This window comes from Lepeophtheirus salmonis, chromosome 1 (assembly GCF_016086655.4).
Source record: "Lepeophtheirus salmonis chromosome 1, UVic_Lsal_1.4, whole genome shotgun sequence".
Lineage (NCBI taxonomy): Eukaryota > Metazoa > Arthropoda > Copepoda > Siphonostomatoida > Caligidae > Lepeophtheirus > Lepeophtheirus salmonis.
In genome coordinates, this window is record NC_052131.2 from 43859775 (window position 1) to 43887088 (window position 27314).

Genomic DNA, 27314 nt, shown 5'->3' on the forward strand with positions numbered 1-27314 from the left:
CAAAAACTATATTGTAACTATTACTTTTTTTTCTTTAGTCTCCAATCTGGTTTACGGGGAGGGACATCCACGCCGGATAGAATTTATTTAATATTTTAGTTTTTTCTATGGGGGACGAACATTCATGTGTAGCCATTTTATTAAATTCATTTTGTGCTTTAAGTACATAGATTGAAGTGTGAAAGGCCATTTAGAAAAGTTTTTAGTAACGAACCCAGCAGGAGCAGGACACAAAGGGTACGTATTCAAGAGGATTAATTGAGCTTTGAATAAAGAGAATTTAGGCGTGCGATGTTTATTCCTTCAATAAAAATAAAGGCTCGCCCAAATGACCGCCCATGACCCCTGTACCGCAAACGCAGGCCCATAAGTTCATCATGTCTTCAATATCATAACAAATCTGGTTTGCAAAGAAGAACAAGTGTTTAACAGGGAGGAAATGGCTATGTTTTTGCCATGGTCTCATCAATATGATGATATGATGAGTTTGCATATTTATGTGAATAAAATCCATCTTGCAAGTAAGGAGTCCAAGAAGGATTTGGTGACTGTTTATTTCTAGGCATGCGCCATCTTTTAAATTCCTTCCTTCCTCATCTCACTGCTTATTCCTTGTTTGTTTCCTTTTCTTTCTTTCTACTTCTTTCTCCTCCTGCTGTGTGCTGCTGGGTCGGTCTCCTTCTTGTGTGACGTCATCTACTACTACCCTCTAGCAGGTCAAGAGACTTGCCTCCATATCGACACACAGAGCCTTTTATTCTCCTTTTTTCCTTCTCTCTCTCTATTTCTTTTTCTACTTTAAAAGTCATTTCCCCTAATTTTACATGACTTATTCCTCGTATTTCTTCTTACATAAATTAACTACATATATATAAGTAACAAGATATATATATCATATAGCTAAAAACGACTACCAAATTATTTTCTATTTGAGAAAGCTTGGATTTGTTTTCATTAAATGAAGAAAGCTCACACCCTAAGTTTTTAAGTGTATTTTTATAGGAGGCATCTCTTCTCAGCGTTTCCAAACAATTTTGTTGCAATTTATTTATTCATTTCAAAAGATGAAGATTCCTCAACTTTCTTAAGATGTGGATTGTTCTTTAGTAGGGATTGTTTTTATATATTTTTCAAAGGAAGATGAGTGGGATGAGGTGAAGCCTCCTCTTTCTCTCTCTCTCATTCTCTTCAAGAAATGCAATCAATATAATATTTACTTACTACATACATATAGGCGTCAGGGAAAAATATTATACCTATACATGGGACATAGGTTTTTGTATTATGAATGGAGCAACTATTACAGACTAGTTGTTACTAAGCGACTTTTCTATGCGTATGTTATCATTATTACGTCTTTGAAAAAGCTGGTATCATGCTATTTATTAAAATTGAAGCATATTTAAGAGTGTGCGTTGATTAGCACATTTATTATTATTCTAATAATTAACAATTCAGTAACCTGATTCTCATACTTAGTGAAAAAAATATAATAACAAAAAAGGAAAAATATTCTTATGAATGTTTACGTACGGTGTAATCGTATATTTCCTGTACATAGAGATTAATAACTTACTTTATTTAGTATATAAATTATAACACACACATATTTGTAATATAAACGTTTATTTATTGCAGGATTGGTCCAATCAGCCAACTATTATTATAATCACCCTCCTTCTTCCTTAATGGATATCTTAACAGCAATTACTTCAAAAGCACCTTGGTCCATATACATCAGATGCCTTCCAAATATGCACAGCCACCCTTAAAGGAGAAAATATTCAACATTGGGTCTGAATCTAAAGCCTTGTTTCCCTCATTTTGTCTTTAGAGATATATAACATTCTACCTATTCATACATACATTCATAAAAATATTTATATACAACGTTCGTGTTAATATGTCCTCAATGCTTCCCTTTACTCCACCGATAGTCAAAAGACTCCTCGGTTGGAGAAAAGGAGAATCAAAGAATGAACAAGAAGAAAAGTGGTCTGAGAAAGCTGTAAAATCCCTAGTTAAGAAATTAAAGAAAAATGGGACAGTGGATGAGTTGGAGAAAGCAATTTCCACTCAGGATACTAAAACTAAGTGTGTTACAATTGCCCGATCTCTCGATGGAAGACTTCAAGTAAGTTTCTGTCTTCCTCCTTCAACTTCTATTATTATTGTGTTTATTATTATTATTTGAAGAGATCAAGATCAGTGTGTTAAGTTAAAAACCGTTAAGTTGTTCCTTTCTTCCTTATTTAAGGAAGAATATATAGTTGTAAAAGTAGGGAAAAAGGGTCCTTAAGACAGGTATTTTATATATATATTTACTATTATAATTCCCTTGCCTACATATGTTATATATATATATATATACACACACATAATAGTTTCCTCCTCCTGTAGTATCATCGTCACCCCTTCAGATGATTGGTTGCTTGGTTAAATTCTGAATATTTTGTTACCCTTAATCCCGTTAGAGTACATATTTTGTTGTATTTACAATATGTACACATATTATGTACGGTGTGCATTAGTGTGTCGAAAATTCAAATTTTAGAAATCGATTATTGGGAGTATTTGTAAATTTGTATGAGCTATGAAAAACTTCCATGACAAATTTCAGGAGGGTTAAATATATTTTGGAGGTTCTCAATTCAGTTGAATCTTGATGTATATATATTTGGTGGATTTTTTTCTTATTTTTTCCCATTCACCCCATTTATAAACAGAAATTACATTCCTGACCATTTACTTGACTTATTATTTTTAATCTATAATAATCAAATGCTTCAAGTTTTGTTCCTATTAAAAAAAAAGTATATGTACCACAAATTAAATTTTGTATTTTCTGTTACTTATTGTATTCTTTTTTATCTTCATGCATAAAGTGCCAAACATTCATATTTTATTTATTTCTATGATGAAGATTATTCATCATCAATACCTAATAAATAATTAGGTTGATCTCGTCTTTACAATCGCTAGTCAACAATACAAAAAAAATAATTTATATGAAAAATACATTTATTTATTATGTTTTTTTTTTGGGTAACATTCGTTTTAATTCGAAAAAGTTGATCATACACCCTCAGAACGACCCACTCGGTGTACATACATCCAACAATTTTGATGTTGGTGTGCTGTTAGTTTCTCTAAAAAATGAGAGTTCAAGGGACATTTCATAACCTACGTATAGAATACTAATGAGATAACATTCTTATCATCATCATCCATTATGACTATCTAGTATATAAGTATATGCAGTACGCCACTGTCCCTCCTTGAATAACAGTACAGTTATTATTTAATCGCTTTACTATTATTGTGATGATGATTACTTTCTTTTGAGGCTCCTGAATTTTACCAAATGTCTATCAAATATGAGGGTGCCTTGAAAAGTTTTCGACCTCAACTTGAAGATAGCATCATTCGTAAATTAAGGCCTTCCACATCCATCTATCATCTCACCAAAAATTCAGCCATTTTGGACGAGCAGTTGTTATATAACAGTCGTTTGAGTGAGTTGATATGAGGGTTTTGTGAAAATGGACAAAATGGAGTATTATTGAACTGTCATTAAATACTTGTTTTTAAAAGTGTAACCTTTAAACAGATTAAAACAATAGCAGACATATAAAGGTTTGTTGTGTTAAAATTTGACATATCTAAGTCAATCAAACCCGAATTAATTTAACCAAAAGCAAAGTGTCTTGTGAACAATTATTTTGCAGAGAAAAACGCCGAGTTCTATTTGGAGTTACAACGAGACATTGTTGAAAAAAAAAAAATCAGAATTTATTCTTACAAAAAGACTCACTCAAACTATTGCTACGGAACAACTGCGCGTCCAAAATGGCTGTAACTTTTGTCAATAAGTGTCAACAGATGCTAGATAGATGTGACTAAAGGGTTTAAAGCTTTAGATGGGGCTAGCTTTTATTTAAAAAGTGCTATCTTCACTTTGAGGTCGAAAACTTTTAAGCTCATCCTTGAATATACTAGTGATGTACGAAGTACTGATAGTTTGGGCTGTGTATTTTCAATCTGCAGTTCCAACACAAATTTGTTCGTTCATCGCCTAGAATATCATATTTCTTACTAACCAAAAAATTCCAAAAATTCACAATTCCATGGCTCTTAAAGTCTCGCACAATAGACTAGAAATTAATGCAAATCCACCCTTTCTCTTGTTAATATCCCACACATTTTTCAAATGTAGAAAAGGTAACCTTGAATTTTGATGTTAGGATACACTTTTCAAACTACAATTGAACAAAACAGTTACGAGTTATTATATAAATTGTGTGTGAGGGAGAAGGGGGGGGGGTATAAGGATTTATTTTAAAATCGTTACGTTACGCTAAAAAAATATTTTTTTTTAAGACTTTAATTGTGAGTTCAAAAGTACAATAATTTACAAAATTGTAAATGCACTCCTAAATTTTAATTGCATACATTGAAATAAAATGTATCCATGAGTGTATGTAGGCTAAGAAATAATTAAGTGAAGTTTTCTATAGTAGGCAAATATAATAAAATGTTGCGGGTTATAGGATCCAAAAGATGTGGGACCTGGAGATTCAAAAATAGCCAATCTGGGCATCATTAATAAATATATTCATACTTAAACTATACTTAATAAAAAAAAAAAAGATTTTACATACAAAAAGCCAAAAGATGAGATGATCATTATAGTTGACCTGTATTATACAAGAGTTCTTTTCTCAATATTTTAAATCTACAATTTCTACTCCTTTATTTGGTTAAATTTAATATGATAATTTTAATGCTATAAAATTCCAATTCGATCATCGGCTGTGAAAAAGTGTTTTTTTTTTTTTGTATGTAACTCTTCTATAGAGATAAAATGTCATGATTTAAATCATGTTTAACAGGTGAAATCTTTTTTTTTCTTTTCTTTTTTGCCCGATGGTTTAAAGAAGGAATGTGTCATTACTTTTTTTTTAGTTTATCTGGCCGTGCAGACTCTTATTGTTAAAGAGTAGAATATAACAATTATTAAATTTGCAATAATAAAATGTACATTTAATATGTCTAGATCTGAGCTATAAAATGTGATTATATATGTTCTACCATTTTGAAGTAATGATGACTTGCACTTTTTGAAAATTAAATAGTCGCATTTTATTGATAATTTATTTATTATCTTTTAAAAAAATGCAAGTTTGCATGACGTGTTTGTATTATTATGACCCATTTAAGCAAAAGTCTGCGTCTTATGCAAATTACTTTTCTTGTTATATGTTCATTTAACTCTCCTCTTTCGCAAAGGGCATTAAACTTGGGAAAGTTCCGTGGTTGCTGTTTTTTCTTTTTTGTAAACAGAGATACAATTAGTATGCATATAATTAATGGAGTTTTTTTTGATTACATTTATTATATATGGAGGATAAACATAAACGAAGTTATTAACTAAAAATAAGACCAATTGAATTTTATTTATTTTATGCATGTTTTTAATTAATAAAAAAAACACAAAATTAAAAAAGAGAAAGCTCCAGGCTTATACAAGTAATAAATAAGAGTTTATGTATACATTGTTTGAAATCCCATATTTACTGATTTGATGTACTGCCTTGTGCACAATTAGCCCTTAAATATGAATTAATTTATATTTTCCTCTATTTACATGCATATTGGGATATTGACTTCATTAAGTTATAATCGTAATAATTTTATAAGAGCTGGCCAAAAATAGATAGTTAATTGAAAAGTCTTTCTAATTAATAGGACATCCGTTGAAAAAAAGATAGAGAATTTAATCGTAGATCATTCAATTTTGAAGGGAAATAATTTATAACTTCTTACAATTGTATATTTACATGGAGTAGTAGCATCTACTCATACAATTATCGTTAGCTGTCATAATACCGCCAAATAAAAATATAATACTTCTAGAAGATTCCTACATTTATAAGTCAACAGATCTGTCGTTGTAATAAGTATCCCTGATCATTGCTAAGAACCTGAGAGTATCTCACTTCGAAACAGAGGTGGGAAAAAATCCTTAATACTGCAAGCCCATGTTTCTAAATATTTTCCTGGAGTCCAATTCGGGTCCTTGAATATTTTTTTCGAGTCCTGAGATTTCTTTTGGGCTCCTTTCAAGCTCATGGTTATGCCAAAGGAACATACATAGTATTAAGGCCTTTCTTGAGTAATGTATAAAAGAGCACCTCTGCATGTATTTTAGTTTCTTTTATCCAGAAGTAAAGTATATTTTAGTTAACGGTAACTGAGTAACTATCCTTAAATATGCCACGTTTAACTTGAACTTTATTATATTTCCATCTCTCTCTCTTTTCATTCTAGGTGTCACAAAAGAAAGGTCTTCCTCACGTAATATATTGTCGTCTTTGGCGATTTCCTGACCTTCAATCTCACCATGAATTAAAACCCGTTGAGCATTGTCTCTATGCTTTTCATTTACGACGAGAAGAAGTGTGTGTCAATCCCTATCACTACACAAAAGTGGATCCACCCTCCCTTCCTGCCGTCTACGTTCCCGTCAATAAAAGTAATCAGCAACAACAACAAAATGTTAACAGCAACAACAACACCAATAATCATCATCAACAACAACAGCAATTACAGCAGCAGCAGCAACAACAACAACAACAAACCAATGCCCTACAACCCCCTCCGCTACCACCTCAACAGCAGCAGCAGCTTCACCATCAGCAGCAGGACCAACTTACTCATACAACTGAGGTTATTTTTGATTATTTATTTAACTACTATTGAATAGTTACAATGTGCTGAGGGGGAGGCGGAGTCGTGGCTACCATAATCTCAATTACATATTATTTATTGTATATTATGTACTATGTTCCTCCAGCAGTTTCTTTCTTTTTCCATTCTCGCACCCGATTGCGCACGTGTGAGTGTGTTGTATACATAATACATATGTATACACATTGTATTGTATGCAGTGTTTTTATGACCGAAGAATTTAAAAAAAAGTTGAGGAATTCAGGCGTATTTTGTTACTAGTTACATACAATAATAATAATAATAATAATAATGTAACTTCAGGCCAGTTGAATGGAGCTGTGCAGTCGTTATTGTATTATTTCGTGTATTTGTGTGATTGTTGGAGTGAGGTTTTTTTCTTCATTTATATATATATTTGTTGTTCATTTATATATATAATATGATGAGACAGTATGAATACCAATTACAATGCTTGTAGTAGTAGTAGTTGTTGTTGTTGTTCTTCTTGTAATAATCATCCGTGGCATCACAAACATGAGGCATGTTTTGTTTCCCCTTCATGGGGCTTTTTTTTATCATTAGGAAATCTGTAAGAGTACTATATTAGAGGAATAGTTCTACGTATCCTTTCTCTACTATCTACCACTCATTAAAATCATTGTTACATCATTTATATCTATAGACTATGACTCCCTTTTAGTAGAGTTATTTTTATCATTTTTTGTGTGATTCTTTCTTTTTTATATGTTTTTCTAATAGGTAGGTGGTGGAGGAACCTACTTTAGAATCATTCCTCTATGTATAATAACTCTCTATAAAGCTAATTTATATGAAATTTGATATATTTATATATATATTCATTCCCTCAATCATAAAAAAAGCAATCATTTTGCTGAGTCAGATGTTTTACCAAACACTTATTATATATATGTATATATACGAGTGTATACCTACGTGTATAATATTAATATTATTATTGTATGTACAAGTTTGACATAACCCCAATAGTGTTTATCTATATGTATGTCACTTATATTTTGTATCTAATCTTTCCTTCTCTTTTGTCCTTCAGATATCTTTGGAGTCAGCAACTGAGCATCTCCCTTGTCTGGAGGAGCTGGCAAATGCAGTTCCAGACAACACTGGTTTCCCCATTACAGAGACACCTCCTCCCGGTTATATGACGGATGAAGGTGAACCTACAAGCCCATGTTCCTCCTCCACAGATTTTCCATCTCCAGCTCCAGGGAGAGGTAACATTCGAATGAGTCCGAGTCCACCTGTGGAAGCTGAGCCCGTCATGTACTGTGAACCTGCCTTTTGGTGCGCCATATCATATTATGAACTCAATACTCGAGTTGGAGAAACTTTTCATGCATCTCAGCCCTCAATCACTGTTGATGGATTCACGGATCCTTCTAATGCTGACAGGTAGGCTCCACAATCCATTTCTGCATTAATTAAAACCTACTTAAGATACCTCCAGCTCTTTGAAAATAGTTTTTTACACTCTCTCTCTCTTAAATATTTTGTGTTCATTTACAAATAAATGAAGGGGTCATTTCTTTATGGAGACTCAAACAAACTCCTCTCCCAGCGGTTGTTAATTACTTGGAACACATTCTTAATGTTACACAGTCATGGAATTGATATTTTTTTTTCTCTAGCTTCCTCTCTCAATCAGTTTAAAGGGAAGAGGGGGAGAGGGAAAGAAGAGAAAGAAAGAGAGAGTGTAGTTGTAAAATGTAGAGTTGGAAAAACTTTCTCAAAATGCATCTGACCTAGACGTCTAGAGAACCTTTTTTTCTTTTCCATGAGCCATGACTTGGATATGTATTCCATATATCATATATATGTTTAGGCTTAATTCCCAATACTTTTATTCTAATCATTTTCAAGCGAGTTACTAAAAACATGCGATCCCCTATTATTATTTTGATCAAACAGATTCTGTCTGGGCCTTTTGTCAAATGTGAATAGAAATACGGTTGTAGAGCAAACGAGGAGACACATCGGGAAAGGAGTTCGCCTGTATTATATCGGAGGAGAAGTATTTGCAGAGTGCTTATCAGAGTCTTCTATTTTCGTTCAGTCTCCTAATTGTAATCAGCGCTATGGATGGCATCCAGCCACAGTAAGTTTGTTTTTCCTCTCTATACATACAGGTCACATACAATACTCTTAAATCAAATAATAATTAAAACTCTTCCAGGTCTGCAAAATCCCACCAGGATGCAATTTGAAAATTTTCAATAATCAAGAGTTTGCGTCATTACTTTCATTGTCAGTCAATCAAGGATTCGAGGCCGTGTATCAATTAACTCGCATGTGCACGATTCGAATGAGTTTTGTAAAGGGTTGGGGTGCTGAGTATCGTCGCCAAACCGTTACATCCACTCCTTGTTGGATAGAACTTCATCTCAATGGTCCACTCCAGTGGCTGGATCGAGTTCTTACTCAAATGGGTTCTCCCAGTATTCGATGCTCATCCATGTCCTAAATGGACTTTATAGTGAATGGATGGCTAGATAATTAGTTGTTGATTGGTTAGTCGTCGTCGTTGTCGTCATCATCAATGTGTTGATTGAATGAAGAAAATAATGGGCTCAGTAAATGATGATGGGATATGATCTGTGTGTGCGGTTACAATTTTTTACTTCCTTACTTACTTATTATACCACCACACCTTTCGTTTATCATTCTGTACTATAATTAATTAATTATTTTTCCCAAAATCTCATATTGTTCTTCTTCAAGATAGCGACAACTACCACTTAATATTAATTACAAAACGAGAGAATATATTTGTGACTGATAATTAATTTGACGCACGGGTTAAAAAAAAAAAAGAAGAAGAAAAAAAAAGATAGAGAGGGTGTCGGAAATAATAATTATTTCTATCCTTGATAGGTTTTTTTTTGTAGAAAGAGAATTACTTATATATATATACAGATGACTAAGTAATCATAAGATAGATTGTTATTAATTATTGTGTTTTTTTATTTAGAAAAAAAAAGATAAAAGTTACTTTTGACTATTTTCTATTATTATTTCTATATCTTATATTTTTTAGAATGAAAAGAAAGATTAAAAAAAAAAAAGAAAAAAAGAATCTATCGGGTATCTTCTGTATCAAGTCAGAATGATGATAAATATTTAATGAATTAATTAATTTATTTCGGGTATTCTACTATCGCTATTATTATTATTATTCTTATTTTATGGTTACATATTATTTTTGTTTCTGAGTACAATGTAATAATACTGATAGTACACTATTATACACTACATATATATATATATATATTTATGATAATGACATATTTTATTTTAATAATGAATTTTCATCAAGGTTTTGTAAGAACGGAAAAAAAATTGTACTTATTTCCCTTCCCTCTCCCGCCCTATTTGTTCCTCCCTTAAACATCGACTCATGATTTTTTTTTTCGTTTTTTTGGTTTTTTTTTCTTCATGCAAAAACAACTTTAAAGACTGCTTATCATAGTAATATGTTATAATTATTATTTTTTAATATAAAAATGTGTTTTTTTTTTGTGACTAATAAATGATTAGTTTGTAGAGTAGATATTTGTGTGAGTGTATTAAGAGCATACAACAAACACACACTTTATTATAATTAATGATATGGTCTACTTATTAACTACCTCTTATCTACAATATTATTATATCTATACCTAACTATATACACGCAACATTATGTTATGAACTGATTGCAAAATGAATTACATGTTGAATTTATATAATATTATAATAATATCATTTTGTGATTGTATATGTATCTTTAAAAAAAAAAAAAAGAAGTTTATTGGAAAAGCAAACTGCCGTCTTGAGACGATGATGATTAATTAATTATGACGCCATTATTATTCCTCCTAATTATATATATAATTTGCATTTAGAATTACCCTTTTGTTATTGTATACCTTCTTTTTTGTTTGTTGGATCGGTCGTTCACTACTGGCACTTCATTTTTACCCCTCCCCCAACAATGACTGCAAAATATCTCTTTTTATATTGTAAATCAATTTATTTATTTTATATATGTTGTGTACAAGTTGCAACCTAAAAATGAGATGAATCACTTTAAATAAATAATTGACTGTCGGTATTTGTGGCGAGCATAATGCTAACATTAATTAATTATTTCTTACATTTCTCAATAAACTCATGCTGTATTTTCTTTTTTAACTTTTTGTTAGTAATCTGTGGCACACTATAAAGTTCAAATGTCCACAGTTATATTACTCGTAAATACATACGAAATAAGACATATTTATAGATCAAAATGAAATGGTTAGTAAACAAATGTTATACTTGAATAGGACGTTATAAAACATAGAAATATTAACTTGTACAATCTGCTTATACAAGTTACAACTTGTACACAACAAATATATATTCCTATAAAAAGATATAATTTTTTTTCTCCTCTTTGTTTTGTCTTCCAAATAATCACTATAATACTAAAGTCTTACTTACTTAATCAAGTCCTCCCCCCCCCCTCCTCCAGGATGTGCAATATATACATACATATATTTTTGGTGATATCACGAGATTTTAAAATCACTTTTTCTTCTTTTTTTTGTATAATAATATATCATTGTTTCAATCTTTGTCATGATTATTTAAAAAAAAAAAAAATATTTGTTTTTACCAGGATTGTGGTTTTTTTTATGTTGGAATTTTTTGATTTAATAATAGTATATATATTTATTATTATATAATTGAGTTAAAGAGGAATTTATAGGCGTTCAAACATTGATGGAGGAATTCGTTGAATAAAGATCTGAAAGGGATTTTTATAATTCATTATTTAAATTGTTGGTTTTTCTTTCTTTTAAAAAAATAAAAAGGGTATTTTCAATTTTACTCTTAATTTAAAAATGTAATGCTTAATGTTTATGATAAAAGAAACTTAAATTTAAGTTAGGTATGCTCAAGTCTGTAGTAATGATATTAAATTATTAATACAACTTGATGTAGGAATATTCCATAATCATTATATTTTTAATTTAAGGTATTATCATAGTATGTAATAGTATGTTAACGCTAATTGAGTAAATGAGATATTATTTACAATAATTGTTAGTGAATGATGAAAATGTGATAAAAGAAGAATAATGTTCTTGGTGTGTAAATTCTTGTAAGGAAAATATTGATCGTTGTGACTCTTTAATAGAATATAACTTAGTTTTGTTATTGAGAAGTACAAAAATAATATATGAGGGAATCTCTCATTTTGAATATCTCATATTCAAAATGAAACCCTTTGAGTTAATAGAATGCATTTTTGCAGTATTAATTTCAACGGACTGAATTCTAGGTCGGCCTAAGGGCACTAAGTTTGCAGCAGCCCCCACATTATGAATAGGAGGATAAAATGAAAACAATAAATTTGAAGTCTGTGATTTGGTACTCGAATCTATTTTTTTTTAAAGGAGTTGATAAGTTATATTTTTTAATTGATATATTTAAAGTAAATATTTGTGTCTTTTCCGCCGATTTCATCATTTTTAAAATGCTGTCATTTGCAAAAGTTTAAAACAACCTGGGATATTTTCTTATTTTTAGCAGAAAAGGAATGCATTTCAGAATATTTCAAAAAAATATGACGGGGTTTCGCCAGACGACGTGAAATAATGCTGATACTATCTTTACACCCTTTTCGAATAAATAAGTGTTTTTTTTTTTTTTTTTGCAGGAACTACTGGGAGATCTTATCATGGCGTCATCTCTCCTGTACGTTTTCATTGGGCGCACTGCTCTCTTTCTCTTCATATAAATCTCACATTTTGCAAAAAATACTGATGGCATTGTGAATAGCTCTCCTGATACAGCATATATTAACGGCAATTTCGCCCTCAAAATAGTTTTATTGGTATAACGTAACTATTTTAGCCCTTTGGACATCAGAAAAGGTAGCTTTCTTGTCAATTTTTGAAGAATATTAATTACAGCTAATTGGCTGGCACAACCTTATATTGCAAGCGTCGTCAGGTAACAGTTTGATAAACACACTTCCTAGAATCTGTGGAACATGAGTCGTGACTCATGACTTATAATTAGCAATTGTACGTATCCTTCATGATAATAGTATGCTGTTATGCAAGCATAAATAACGGAGGGGGGGATCTTTTTGGATGCCCTTAATAAGGAGTACTATCGCTGGATATTACAACATAATTAGCTTTTGCACTAAATCTTTAGGATGGATTTAATTCCAACAGTTTTTTTATTAGTATATTTATTGTCTAATTTTATGATTTTGACATTTACTTTATTATTAATAATTATTTAGATCTCATCGATAGAGATATATCTATTCGGTGCACAATTGTATATTGCCACTTCCACGTTAGGAAAAAAGGGTGATGCTCTTTTTGAATAAACTCCACGTCTGACTTGTGTTTAGTAACTTAAAGTTATGCCATATTTAACTGAATTCCGATGTCAGAACGAGAAATATTATTTGGATCAATCTATTATTTCAATATTCTGTATTTATAATTTATTCTTCTCCTTGCAGGCGTTTTTCTCTACAGGATTATCAACTTTACTCATGATTTATAATGCAACTACCACTGTTGTTGTGACCATTTAAGCAGTTGTTTTTGCCTTTTATGAGTTTTCTGAACACTATTTCCTGGAGCTTATCAACCATAGCTAATCCTTAACTGATAAAAAAGTAATATTTATTGACTGTAATATTGGAAAATCTAATGATCATATCCAAGTCTTAAAGTGAAGAAACTAGTGCCGGACAAACTAGTTGCGAACCATCCAAAGCTACTACCCCCGTTGTTATGAACATTTAAGCTTTTTTTTTTACCATTTAATGAGTTGTGTATCATAATTCTTGATATGTTTATCTAAAATAGAATTATATTTTATTGTTAGATTTTAAAAAAATTGAATACTTACTGTTAGATGATAGAAAATTCAGAGTTCCATTTCGAAATGAGTAAATATTTTATACATTTTACTGTTATCTTTGATCGTAATTTGGTGTGGATGACTCAAAACATGCTGAAAATTATCTCAACACAATTCATAATTTACTATGGGGGTATTTCTATAAATGACATCACTACCAACATCCTCCATTAATTTAAAGATGGTTCCTTGGGAAGGGATAGGTTTACCCGTGTATTTCTCCATAAATTTTTTGAACATAGATGATTAGCAATGGATAAGGGTATATTACATGTAATAAGCATCTTTGTGAGATCAGAGTTAAAGACGTACTTGATGTATCCATCATTAACTTGATTTTATAGATGGATATCCATGCTCTTGATATGAGATGAGGATAATGAGTGGTGTTTAATTCTAGACAGGGGACTAAAGGCACAGTTATATTGACAAATCCGATAAGTCATCTGGTTCTAATTCAGTAAGTATTTCCAAATTCCTGGGCCTCCATTTCCAGAAATCAAGACAGTTATTTTAAGCATTTTATTCAGTTCTCTATCGACTATCAGTACTAATATTATATATTGATATTGAATAATAAAGGCAGTAATTGATAACGTTCTTGATAGAGGAAGATGATTATTATTTTAGTCACTGGACAATGATACCATTATAAGTCTTTCTCCCCCCCTTCTCCTTGTATGCGTTTTTCTCTACAGGATTATTAACTTTGGTCATGACACGTACCATGCTTTTTATAATATGCCGGCGTTCATATACGTCAAGAAAACGTTTATTTTTGAATAAAGTGAAATATCAAAGGTGGTCTTAAACATTTGTAAGTTACTGTATTCAACGTTTTTGTAAGCCTGTACGAGGACAAAATCTGCCGATTAGTAAAGACGACATTACTCGAGAACCAATCAGTTGATGCTCTTGGTGTCAAAATGTTCAGCGTGTCATAGGCTTTAACTATTGTTTACCAGTTGTAGCGATAGCATCACTCTAAGTGCCAAAGAAAAGCCGATATGTTCAATGAGAGAGATCGAAGGTGCGCCGTAATTCAGATTAAGCTTAGTCATCATATGAAATTAAGCAATTCTGACATCGCCGGCATTCTGGAAATGCCAGTTAGAACTGTGAGCAGTCTTAGGAAGCAGCTGGCGGAGTTGTTTTAGGTTTCTTTTTATATGTAAGGTTGCCTAATGCAATAAAGGTAACGACGCCCTCTAGGGATCTCGGAAAATACGATGTAACTGTCGGATCTTTTCATTCTGTTTTACTCACGAAACCTTTTTATTAATTAAATTTACAAATTAAAAAAATTGTCAGTTTTTTTTGATAAGCCTATCTTTAAATATGTACTAAATAATTGGGATAATGCATATACATACTAATCATAAATGTATGTATAATTTTGTGTATGTTTTAGAGGGGATAAGATTTTTCTTTTATCAAAAAAGGGAAAAATTTATTTCATGAAGTTTATCTTTGAAAATACAAGTATGAAGTCCTATAATTTTCATAAGGTCCTTAAGATTATTTAAAAAAAACAACTTCCTAGCTCTGATTTTATTTATTATATCCACTTTTGTTCTTGGTTCCAAAAAGGGACTTCCTTTATTTATCTCTATAAAAAAAAATGATTCGAAATTATCTTTCTCTATTTATAGAAAAAAGTTCAGCTAGCTCTCTATTTCTTCAAATTTCCTTAACAAAAAATTCAAATTTTTGCTTGAGAATATGTTTTATACACTTCTTTCTAATCAGACTCTTTGAAGTTTCAATCTTCAGTATATTTCTCAATACAAATTTTCTTAAATAGTGATTTTCTAATAAATCACCCTAATTTCTGATGAGGTTCTAATAATTTCAGCTTGAATGACTAGGTTATTTACTTAGATTGTATATTTGTTTGTTTGCAAAACGATCGAGATTAGTGCCGACTTGCAGCAATACAATACAACCCCTTGAAGGATAATATTATGTATTTATACATACAAGTTTGTATGTTTGTCAATGCCTCATTTTTGAGTGTTACTGCTTGTAACAAAGTAGTAATGAGGGTTTATACTTAACGTTCATCCATTAAACTCTGGAATTCAATTGCTTAGCGCGTCATATTAGAAAAAAAAATCATGGTCAGTTATACGTTAGATAATAAAGTGAAAAAAAGAAAGAAAAAGAAGTAGATATCTTAAGGTTAAAAAAATATGACAAATGAATTCTTGCTCCTTTTGTAATTATAACCTGAAAAGTTTTCTTTATTTTCCAAAGGTACTATCATTTTTAAAGTATTACTAGTGCATGAAATACAAAGAGTAACTCAAGAGTTGTGGAGTGATATGTTTAAGTCCTGTTTGGAGCATTGAGGAATGCTACGCCAAGTAATTCCTGCCTTTATCCTTGCGAGATATGGAGTGGGGTTTCTATTAATTTCCTCCACCTCATAGCACCTGGCAGATAGCCTGATGAAACGTCATTATAGCTAATTTCCTCTTTTCCAAAGCATTCTTCATCATATCAAAGGCATTATGCATCATATCAGAGGCATTATGCTAATTTTCGGCTTTTTTAACATACCGAGAGCTCATGTTTTTTCAACTAAGCTTATTAGTTGAAACAAATTTATTATCTATTCAAACCTCTCCTATAAAAAACTTGTTGTAGATTGTAGAGTCTTCAAATTTGATTCATTATACGGAATCAAGTTAACTTAAAATTGAACAACAGAGTTAATTTTTCAAAAGTAAAAAAAATAAATACTTTTAAACATATTCATATTTATGTGTAAAGCCTAAAAACACCAGCTTACAATGATTTTAATTTGGTTTAGGGATATTATAGTATGTATGTTAATCAAAAACAAACAAACAATTTTAATGACTCAACTTTAAGTTAGCTTAAAATTAATGAAATTTAGGGGTGATGGTTTTTTTCTATTCAATAATCATAATAGTCTGTTTGTACTCTTGTCCGCTTTCTCACATGCCTTGATCTCAAAGTTTGCCTGGATAGATAAATCTAACAGTTTCAAATCGGGCGAGTAGTCTTTTCCCCAGGTATTCTGGGTTTTCTTGGCTTTGTGCCATGAGGTACCATCTTCGGTGAAGTCGAAGCATATTGACCATCAGTGTGTCTTCCATTCCCAGAAGGGGAATTATAGCTTTCAGAGGAGCACAATTTGAAGATTATTTTATAATTTATTCTATCTTTAGTGACTATTGTAAATATAAATATCTTGCTGAATTGTACCGTAATCACGGTTGGCCGAAGTGACCATGGATGATTCTTCATTAAAAAAAAACTATAAAGACTACTACTCAAAAAATTATTAGATTTAAAAAGATTAGACGGAAGAAATATTGGTAGCCGGAAAAGAGCTATGAACGTCTGCCTTAGCTTCAAATTACTTATTTCATACCTAGTATCCCAACTTAAAGAAGTAGTTCTCGGAGCTGACCTAGTTTTGAGTACTATAGTTTGAACACCCTCAAGTTTAGATGGAGAAGTCTCTTTTGTTAAGATACAGCAGGATATAATAGCTAGTATTTTTCTATGAATCTGCTCGTTCAAACTTATACGTCATCTTCTCTAAAATGTTTGCTACATAACTTTGAATTTTTATTTGGTTCACATTTTTACAATATTAATAAAAACTTTTAGTACTGACACATTTTTTCAAAGTTTACCTATAATACATTAATTAAATAGTTATCTCTAAGAAGTCATATAATTAAATGCTACCTTAGAAATAGTAGCCTTAATCCAACTATGAAAGAGAGTTTCATTTTTTTATAGGTGACCTAGTAAAATAAAAATGGCGGACCTCTGGGTTCCGGAGTAACCTGATCTACACTTTGGAACACAATATGTTTTAATTTATTTTTAATTGCTCTATCCACTGTGTTGGAAAATGAACGGAAAAGAGCGCTTCAGCTACACAAGAAGACCTTGCTTCATTCTGGCTGCTTGTCAATAACCCTCTCTGTCAAAAAGGGGCCTCAAATTTATGTTGCCTTTCACCACTACATATCTATATGAATCAGGGGCTGCAATTGTGACCGTCATTAAATCAAATGTAATGAAAGCAACTTTGAATCCTACTCTGTGGGTCAGCATCTCACCCATCCCACGACGACTTGACCTCATTATTTCCCATAGACAAGGTCAATTGCCACACTGATGGTAAGCAGAATAACTATTTTGGTAATTACAGCTGATAGTGGCATAACACATATCTACAGCATGGGACATTTTATATGTCTCAGCCAAGATTAATAGAAATACAAGGTTATACCATAACGCTTTTACGGCTGATGTTTGACTTTCACCACGCTTTTTAATAGTGACGTCAAAGAGTATAACAGTTACCAAGAGTAGCTATATATCGCCTTCCTTGACCGTTACTGTTCCGAGTACCGCAGTTATACTCTAGTAAGTAAGAGGAATGGGCAAATGAAAACTTTGAGGTGCTGATAACATGGGTTAAAAAAAAATTGATAATCTTCCTGTACCAGTTATTTGATTTCAAATCTATATTTTGCCTATTTTATAAACGTTAAGTATCAAAGATCAAATTATGAATTAATAAGTATGTAATTAAATAAGTCATTCATTTTATATCCTACGTATGTAACTTTTAAAAATGATTTATAGCACTAGAAAAATGTTAAATATTAAATGGGTACATACATAAAATATTAGCAGATCAGATGCTTAAAATATTAAATAATACAATTTTAGCCCATATATTTTCATCATGGAATTTTTAAACTGTTCAATGGCGACAGATTCTGTTGTATCTGTTCATTTCCCAACGATTTAAGTGCAATAGGGTATTCATCAGCAGTTTTGACTCTCCTTTTCTTAGTGGGCAGTCACTTATATTTTGAAGAGGGGGTCAGTTTCAGGCAGGAATTTCAAAGATTATCTTGCAAATGAGACCTCTATTTGTAATTTATTTACTTCTTTTTTTTTAGATCTTTTTTACTACCGAGTGCTCCATTAAAATCTGAACACTTTGAATTTGTAACTTCAACAAGATATAATTTATTAATTAACAATAAATTTCACAAAATTAATACTATAAATAGAGGTGTCTCTGAGCTATCTTAATCATTAATGTAGCCATCCTTAGACGCGACAGAGGCCTTGTACCCCTTGCAGATGTAGTCCTGTGTCATATAGTCCCAGTGCTGGCTGACAGTGGCTTTGAGGGTCTCAGTGTTTGGATGACGGACACTGCAGCCCTTCCTTTCGACATGCACCCAAAGGTGTAGTCGAGAGGGTTAGCATCAGGGCTTTAGGGGGGGGGGATGGTCAATAAAGATTTCAAAAGGGTCTTGCAACGGAGGAGATGGGGTTCTTTCATTTTTAATGTCAAAAGTGGTCTCTCCACCCTCACTAGGCTCTTTCTACTTACTTTTTTCATAGGTCTCTGGGCAGCCTTGTGTAAAATCCCGAGATCTCATGCATAGGCTCAACAGGATTAGCATGGGCTGTGTTCTTTAACTCGTCTGGGTCCAATTTGGCCAATTTGATAGATCCCTTATTCTTCTACAACTTTTGGGACTGGCTGATGGCGTAGACGATGGTACTGGAGACGCCCAATTACTTGGAGACCACAAATTGAAATTCGTCGATCACGTTCAAGTGACATTCTCTCGAATTGTATGTAAGCTAGAGAGCTCAGGTTTGTTTTGGTTTCTAATTAATTGTTCATGCTTTAATATATCAAAATATGAATTAATTTCAATCACTCAACTTTCATTAATTATTAAATTAGTAAGTGTTGCGTCTTGATGAGGGAGAGACACAAACTTATTTATAGGTGGAGAGATCCAGGATGACCGAGAGACAAATGAGAAGAAGGAATGGTGTGGAGGAGTAAGACTACACTTATTTATAAGATCATATGTATTCTTTATAATACAAAACCATACTCTAATTTATTTACAAAATACATAACTATTTATACTACGTAAAATACAGTACTTATAATACATACAAGAAGATAAGAACATGAAAGGAAATATGAAATACATAACAGTAAGTGTTCAGATTTCAATGGACCACTCGGTATATTACATGTTAACATCTATTTCACTAGCATTTGTGAAAAGACTGTCTTCCTCTTCGACTTTAAAAAGCTTTAGCCTTTATTACTCTTTTTTAATTGCTAAGGCTTCTTTTTCAGTAGCACTTTTTCTGAATCTTCCTTTCATTTTTTCACTCCATGTCATTTTTAGCCCTCGTATTTTGTTGTCTTCTCATAAAAATTTCTTAATGATCCCTTTCTTAACTTTGGAGTATCAGCTTCAAGTTGTTTAAGCTTGTGAAGGCGAAAATTCACCTGCATTCTATGCAAGAAAGTATTGGTAACATGATTTTCATCAATATTTTTGGGCTATTCTTGAACATGATACTGAGCAAAGAACCAGAAATTTGAATTAAATCCCTAAAATTGACCGTAATATCTCTTTTAAATATTGCCTGTCATTTTATAAATATAAATGATTGAACCTTTGAATATATGATTCGTATATTTTCCGTAAAAATAAATAGATTTTTTTAAACTAATTAATAGAAATACTATTAAACTCGATTGCAACTTTAAATATATTATCTAACTCAAATATCCACTACGATCCATACAAAAAATTACAGCCAAAAAATAAAAAACAAAGAGTGTGAGAATGTTTGATTCATTGAGTACAAGATAAATTAAATTATTACTGCGTAAAAGGGACATGAATAATAGTTGTGTACTTTTTAGAGTGGTTAATTCACATTTACATGAATATTAATATCAGGGGCGTCAGCAAGGATGGAGTCCTTAGGCCCCTCCCCAATTTCAAAAATTGATCTTGAATTTGCATTGTCGTGTTTCTAGGATACTTATTCCGTAAACAACTACACCCGTTCCGAAATTACTATCATCTATTCGAACAAAACACTAAAATCTCATTTTTAGCGTTCATCGTTTAAAAAAAAAATCTGTTCCGTTCATTGAACGCCGTTCAATTTTGTGTTCTGTTCACAAGCCTAGAAATTATTATAATTATTGTCCTGGGAGGACTATGGTTGATTTGGAAGAATATCATTGATTTTCTAATTATTTTTATTTATTCAATTAATACTCAAACAATCCTACTATTATTTTGATACATTTCAACTACCTATAGTCTTCAATCAAACAACTAATAATTAGCTCGTATGGCACACATTTAGTAATTTATTTATTTTTGTAAAGATCCTAGATCTTCGAGAGAGTAATATACGCTAACAAGCAATTTAGCTATTTAGAAGAAGATTCTTGAGTCAAAAAGCTTGTAAATTGCAACGAAATTCAGATATTACAATAGAAATCTATTAAATTTAAGGGGACACTTATATTTTTTTAAATCACATAATCACTTAAAAGTTCCCAATAACTATTTATATGTAATAACATAATAGAATAATGCATCGTAGACCAAAATATGAAGAAAGGAACTTGAAAGGAAAAGAAGATCTTGTTTTCCGAAAGCAAAGTAGTCTTACGAGTACTAAGGAAATTGGGAGTGAGGCTTTAAGTTGTCAAGATGTATCATTGTCCATATTTGCAGAACAACACAAATTTAAGCGTATAAATGGAATTTGTAATCGACACTATTTAGTAGTAATTCGTGCGTTATATGCATTAAGGGCACTAAAGGACTCTTATCAAGGAAAGAGTTTACTTAAAGTCTTAGTTGACTTTAGAGGGATTGAACACAAGAGTTTCAATACAGCATTTTTTGGGTGGGGAATGAGAAATTTCTTTGATTCTCACTGTATGTTCCATTATACTTTTTCCAATCACAAAAGAGATTAACAAGTATTAAAGAAGTCACTAATCAGAGATGTACCAAGGTTATATAACTATCCATATAGAGGATACATCTTAAAATGCACCTTATAAATTGAATTGATATAAATGTGATTGAGATGAGTTATTTTTGAATTACATAAACCAAGAACACTTATCGATAGTATTTTATATTAATAGTTTTCTTAGCTTAGGAGGTGAAGCAGAGTTAATCTTAAAGAGAAAAAAAGACTCATGAACTTCAATCAAAGAGCAGTTGATGGTGGATGAGAACTCTCTCTGTTCTTTACTGGATCTTCAGTCGATTAATCTGTCGTTTTATAGAACTTCATAGTTAATATATGTAGAAGTATGCGATGATTCCTTAGAAGATCTGGTGGAATTTATGCATTCTTGAGGGTAAAAGCAATGATTCACGAGGTCAGCACTAAGACATTTCAATCTCTTAGATGAAGATATATTAATAAAAAAATATTTTGCAATAACTATGACAAACACTAGACTGAAGTAGATATTTTTAATACATATAATCAGTTGTTGACCTGGATTTTTAGCTGTTTAGGGCACTATAAAAGAAGGCTACTAATTGATCAAAACTGCCCGTATTACTCTTCTAGTTCTTTATAGATATATATCCTTTGGCCTGGCTTCAAGTATTATACATCCTGAAATCCTCTTATAATGCAAGCCATCCTATTTGTAATATTTCAATTGACGTTGAAAAAGTCTTCTAGCTAAGGACAAGGATAAATTAGCACTGCAGCAACTATCGACAAACAACCAAAGCGAATTGGTCTTTATATGTAGAAAGCAATTGTTGAACACCATTATCTTTCTGATACAGAAGGAATTGATTATGGTTGTTCCTGGGTTAAGAATTATACTCTAGAACCACTAATCCAAGCATATGATTGAACGTAACGCTTGACCTGCATCTCATCCATGCTTGGAATCAAAATCCAGGTCTGCGATAAAGTTCTTGAAGATTGCTCAAAAGTAATGCCTCCCTCAATCATGGAGAGTCTTTTATTCATAGCTGAACAGAACCCAAGTCTGGTGGGAGTACCGCAGAATAATTGACTAGCTTAAGTTTCAACATGAATCATGTCTAACATTATAACTGCAAAATTGTTATTGCACTGGGTATCTACCATTTGATATACGTTCTTTTTATCTTTGATTGTAACAGCACCAAAAATGTTAAACTTAAAGTGGAACTAGTCTGCTTCATCATCCTTTAATTAGACAGGGGAACACTCATTTTGTAAAATTAATTCAACCCAAAAAAAGAATTTATCTTTGAGCGCAGAATCCAAAACTGATCTCAGTTTTTCTCTTAGTATCTGAATTCTGAAATATTTGGGAATATAATAATTTGGAACTATTATTGTTCAGAGTCATTTTTAACCTTAAACCATCTCCAAGTTAAAATTAAGATTAATAAAACATATGTGAAAGTGTTTTTTATAATTAAAAAGTGCTTTAATGATTCTGTATCTTGTTATGAACTCGATATATTTCCATTTTTAGGTTAAAAAAGGGTCAAAAACAACACTCTTCTTTAAGCTCTTATAGCTTATTCATAATACATAGTCATGAGGAATATCATGGCTTATATTCTAGAAAAATATTCAATCTACAATTTAAAAAAGAAAGAAAGATCTATTTAAGAAATATGCATCACCAAGGATTTTTGTTCCATTTTGTATTTTTTAAGTGAGCTCTTTTTGAAATATTCAAATTCTCTATTTATCGTGAATGTATTGCTTTGATCCTGGTATCTCATTCCCGATTCTCCTTCCGTCGTCCCTTGTGGACTTTGGAATCCGAATTTGAACATCTCTTGAGATGGATGATCAAGTTAGAAGTATCTTCCTTTGATTGCCTCGATCTTGCTTTTATGGGGTTATATATATATGTTGTCATGAAAAAATATAAGGATACGGTTGACTATTTGCAAGTACACTCCCCCCTCTATAAAAACCCCACTTAAAAATTAAAAAAGGAAACAAAAATCTTTGGAGATGTATATTTTTTATGAAATTTAAATTGACTAACTTATGGGGGTTTCCATCCAAACATAATTTATTCTGTTTTTATCTCTGGCAGTAACAAGTAGGATAATGAAATAGTTCTTCAAATAAGTGTATGACCATGATTTTACGTTTAGGTAAAACTTTTATAGGGAGGGGGGGGGGTACATTTTATTAATAAACTTAAGTGACTCTCAAAAACGAACAAAAATACAAAATTACATAAATTATTTATTTATTCATTACAAAAAATTAAATTTTTTGGAAATAATTTCAAATTTTTAATTTTTTGAAAAAAAAATTAAAAAATCTACACTTATTCACGGAATATTTTTTTTTGAAAAATTAAATAAAGTTTCAAAAATCATTTTTTGAAAAAAAAAAAAATGTTAAATTTTCTAGTAAAGAGAAAAAATTCCTTAATTTGGGAAGGGGCTACAGTCCACCCCCCGTGAACTTTAAAAATTGTGCATAATTTATGTTAAATTTATGATTAAAAATACTTAGATTAGTTTGTTTGATTGTTTTATAATAAGTACTGATGCACTGAATATAAATATAGACTTATGTTATTCCTAGTGAATTTTCTTCGAGACTTGCTTTGTATGCTTATGCATTAGTGTATATAAATATTTTTTACTGAAATCCAGAGGAATCGGATACATTCCGATTGTGCCCTCTATAAAATCCCACCTATAATGTCTGATATCTCGTAAACCATTAGACTTTTATCCGTTTTCATTTAAAATATATAAATCCTCTTACAATTATTATGGATACTGGCTCTTTGTTTTACTGTGCGTAGTTACGGTTCCATTCCTAGACGAAATTGACCTATTCAGAATTTAGATTCTACAACACGATGTTATCTTTATTGGATCTTGCAACCACAAATAACTGTTAGACTGCTCAAGCTGTGTGAACAAAACTATTAAATACTCGCTTATAAGTCCGTTGTCGCGTGTGGTATTACATATCACAACAACCAAAAATTAATAGGTAGCAAATAGTTGAACTTATATCCAAAATTAATTATCATAAAACTCATCAACCCAAAAGAAACTCATAACTTTATTAATTAAATATTATTATTAAAACCCACTCTTTTCATACACCCGGCAGCTGTTTTTATGAAATATGAAGGTCATTTTTACAACAGCACTCTTGATCCGTCTAAGTAAAAGCTTTTATGCTTGCAACCTTTCATCCAAAAATCGATGAAAAAAAAAGTCCCAAATCAGGTGGTAGTTAGTCATTTATTATTATCCATGGGAATATTATTCAGAATGTTTTTAGGCGAAAGATTAGGCAATTTAAATTTTTTGCAAAGGAAAGTATCCAAATAAGGTGTGAGACAAGCATGCTTTGAAATGTATTTACCCAAAAATTGAGTTGAGGGCTTCAAATCCACACACGGACTCTTTGAATCTCCAACCACATAGCAAAACTTTCCTTCCTGAAACGTACTTTAAGAAAGAAATAAGTTTAAAAGTGATTGAGGGCACAAAAACTGTATATTATTGGCAAAAAGTATATAAGCGATTCAGTTATTTGTCAGTCCGTTAGCCATATTTGATTTAAATAAGATAATCATGACTATGTTAATTTTATTGGGAAAATAAAGCAACCAAAAAGCTCGAAACTTTTTACTTTTCCTATTACACTAGACAACAAAAGAAAGTCTTGGAGCGCTTACAGTTACAGTTTTGTTATAAACTAATATGCAATTTGATTTTTCCCGCGGAATATTATTGTAATCCATATTCATACAACCTAACCAGCTTATTTTACTAAATTTTTTAATAAATATTAAAAACTTAATCTACCAAAAGTTAATAAAAATCGACTTTTTCGAGCATTCTTTAAAAAATGAAATATAAAGTATATTCTACGACTTCAGCTAAGATATAAAGCACTTGAGGAAAAAAAAATGATATTAGTAAGGTCTTTCATTTTACTTGATTTTTTGGTGGTTATATAAATTTTTATTAACTTTAATCAAGATAAAGTAATAAATATTTCATTTTCCAAATGCTCAATGGTTGTATCAATTTTGATTTACTTTGATTTTTATATGAATAGTTCTTTCATGAAGAAATATGGAACTGAATCATAGTTATACGCAAAAAAACTTGATTTTGAAAAAAAAGGCTTTAAAAGCCTAAACTGTCGACGTTAAAACTTTTAATTGTCGTATTCGTGCTCTATGGCTTAAATAACAAAAATAAATTTGGGTTTCAGCCTCCTTGGGAAATTGTTGCATGGTGTCCTTAATGAGTGAAATGAAAGACTAGTTTTATTATACTTAGTTTTGAACCTTAGGCTCTCTTTAGTCCGATTTAGTTCAAATATGCCCTATTTTGTATAAAAGATGGTTGTCATTTTAAGGTTAACTTTATTATTCTTCTTTTATTAAAATCATTTTACTATTGCAGAAAAATGGGATAGTCCATTTTCACAAGCTTCTGTTGAGACTAATTCTTCACCTCCAAAATCATTCGTAATAGACAGGAACAGATAGTAACTAATATGCCCAAAATACATGATGAAAGTCTTCCAACCAAGCTCCCGGAGCATTTGATGAGTGATTTCAGATGTGTGCTGACAAGTGTTGGTCTGATGCAGAATCAGAAGAAATAGATAGGCCAAAGGGGAGAATCTCAAAGTAGACGATTCGTTCTTTCATTTTTTTTCTTCTTTACTACTACGACCAAATAAACTGTTGACATATTTTGTTGTCTTGCTTGTATTTTTGCCTTTATTATAGAAACACGGTACAACATAGCATATTTTTTTATACAGATGTTCTTCTTTGATGCAAGCTCAAACAAGAACCATTGAACAATACTTTTTCAGAAAGCCATATAGTAATACTCGGTTGCACTTATGCAGAAAATATTCATTTCTCTAACAAATTATTGAAAATATAAAACTTTTTACCACGCCTAATATGTGCAATGCTCTAAATATGTACATACTGAATAACTTTTTTTTTGGTTTTATACGTTCCTTATTTTGACATTTTTAGGACAGGTCATAAGACGGGACTGGACCCGAGAAATTCGGACCGACTATAAATGAATACTCCTTACTTTTCACAATTTCCTCGTTTAATTCCAAACATGTCATTATACTGTAAGGGAATACATTGACACAAACAATCCTCCTTGCGGGAAAGAAATGAATCCCCAAAGCCGCCACTAATCCTTCGTGCATGAGCCATGCACATGGTCAATAAGAGGACCAAAACTAAGTTCATGTTTTGACAACAATGGCTCTTGAAATAATGTGTCGCTCTTCTTCCTTGATGGAGAGTGTAACTTGAGACGAAAATTCATTCGAAGCAATTGAATTATGAGGGCTACAGACTAGGGATGTTTGATCCGTCCCAAAATTATGACGTCTAAAAGACGTCATATTCAACAATTTTGACAAATGACTTCTTCATAAATTTATCTTGTAGTTCTTATACTTATAGGAGTAACAAAATAATTTCTTAATTAAGCCTGATCTAAGAATAGCAGCAACTATTATCCTGCACGAAAGGTACTTATTGAGCTTTGACTGAACGGTAAAATGACGAAGAGTGGACTTTAATTTCATAATTGTAATTGATATAGTAATGATACCATACAAAGAGTATTTTCGACTATAGAACGTTATCCATGGACTATTACCAGGAGTAAGACGAGACCGGACCAATTTAAAGTCCCATATAAAGACTGCTGCAGTTCACTATCCCATTTTGGGAGCACATTTCCGCT

General features: G+C 31.4%; 1 protein-coding gene and 1 long non-coding RNA gene across 5 annotated transcripts; one reads left to right on the plus strand and one right to left on the minus strand.

Annotated features, from left to right (window-relative positions):
* The first annotated feature begins 36 nt into the window (after positions 1-36).
* On the plus strand, positions 37-11571 carry Smox (Smad on X). Of its 4 annotated transcripts, none has more exons than XM_040726395.2 (6): positions 37-521; positions 1639-2134; positions 6331-6729; positions 7805-8163; positions 8680-8866; positions 8945-11571. In XM_040726395.2, the coding sequence occupies exons 2-6, from the start codon at positions 1904-1906 to the stop codon at positions 9230-9232; spliced, it is 1464 nt and encodes a 487-aa protein (XP_040582329.1). In that variant the 5' UTR covers positions 37-521; positions 1639-1903; the 3' UTR covers positions 9233-11571. The 4 variants fall into 4 exon arrangements, with proteins under 4 accessions (XP_040582329.1, XP_040582322.1, XP_040582336.1 ...); XM_040726388.2 differs by having other exon boundaries at positions 37-237; XM_040726402.2 differs by lacking the exon at positions 37-521 and adding an exon at positions 1399-1584.
* A 13216-nt stretch (positions 11572-24787) lies between these two features.
* LOC121129331 (uncharacterized) lies at positions 24788-26871 on the minus strand. Its single transcript, XR_011783823.1, has 2 exons — positions 26643-26871; positions 24788-25016 (listed from the first exon to the last, which is right to left on the minus strand). It is a non-coding gene; the product is annotated as an uncharacterized lncRNA (long non-coding RNA).
* Positions 26872-27314: the final 443 nt, after the last annotated feature.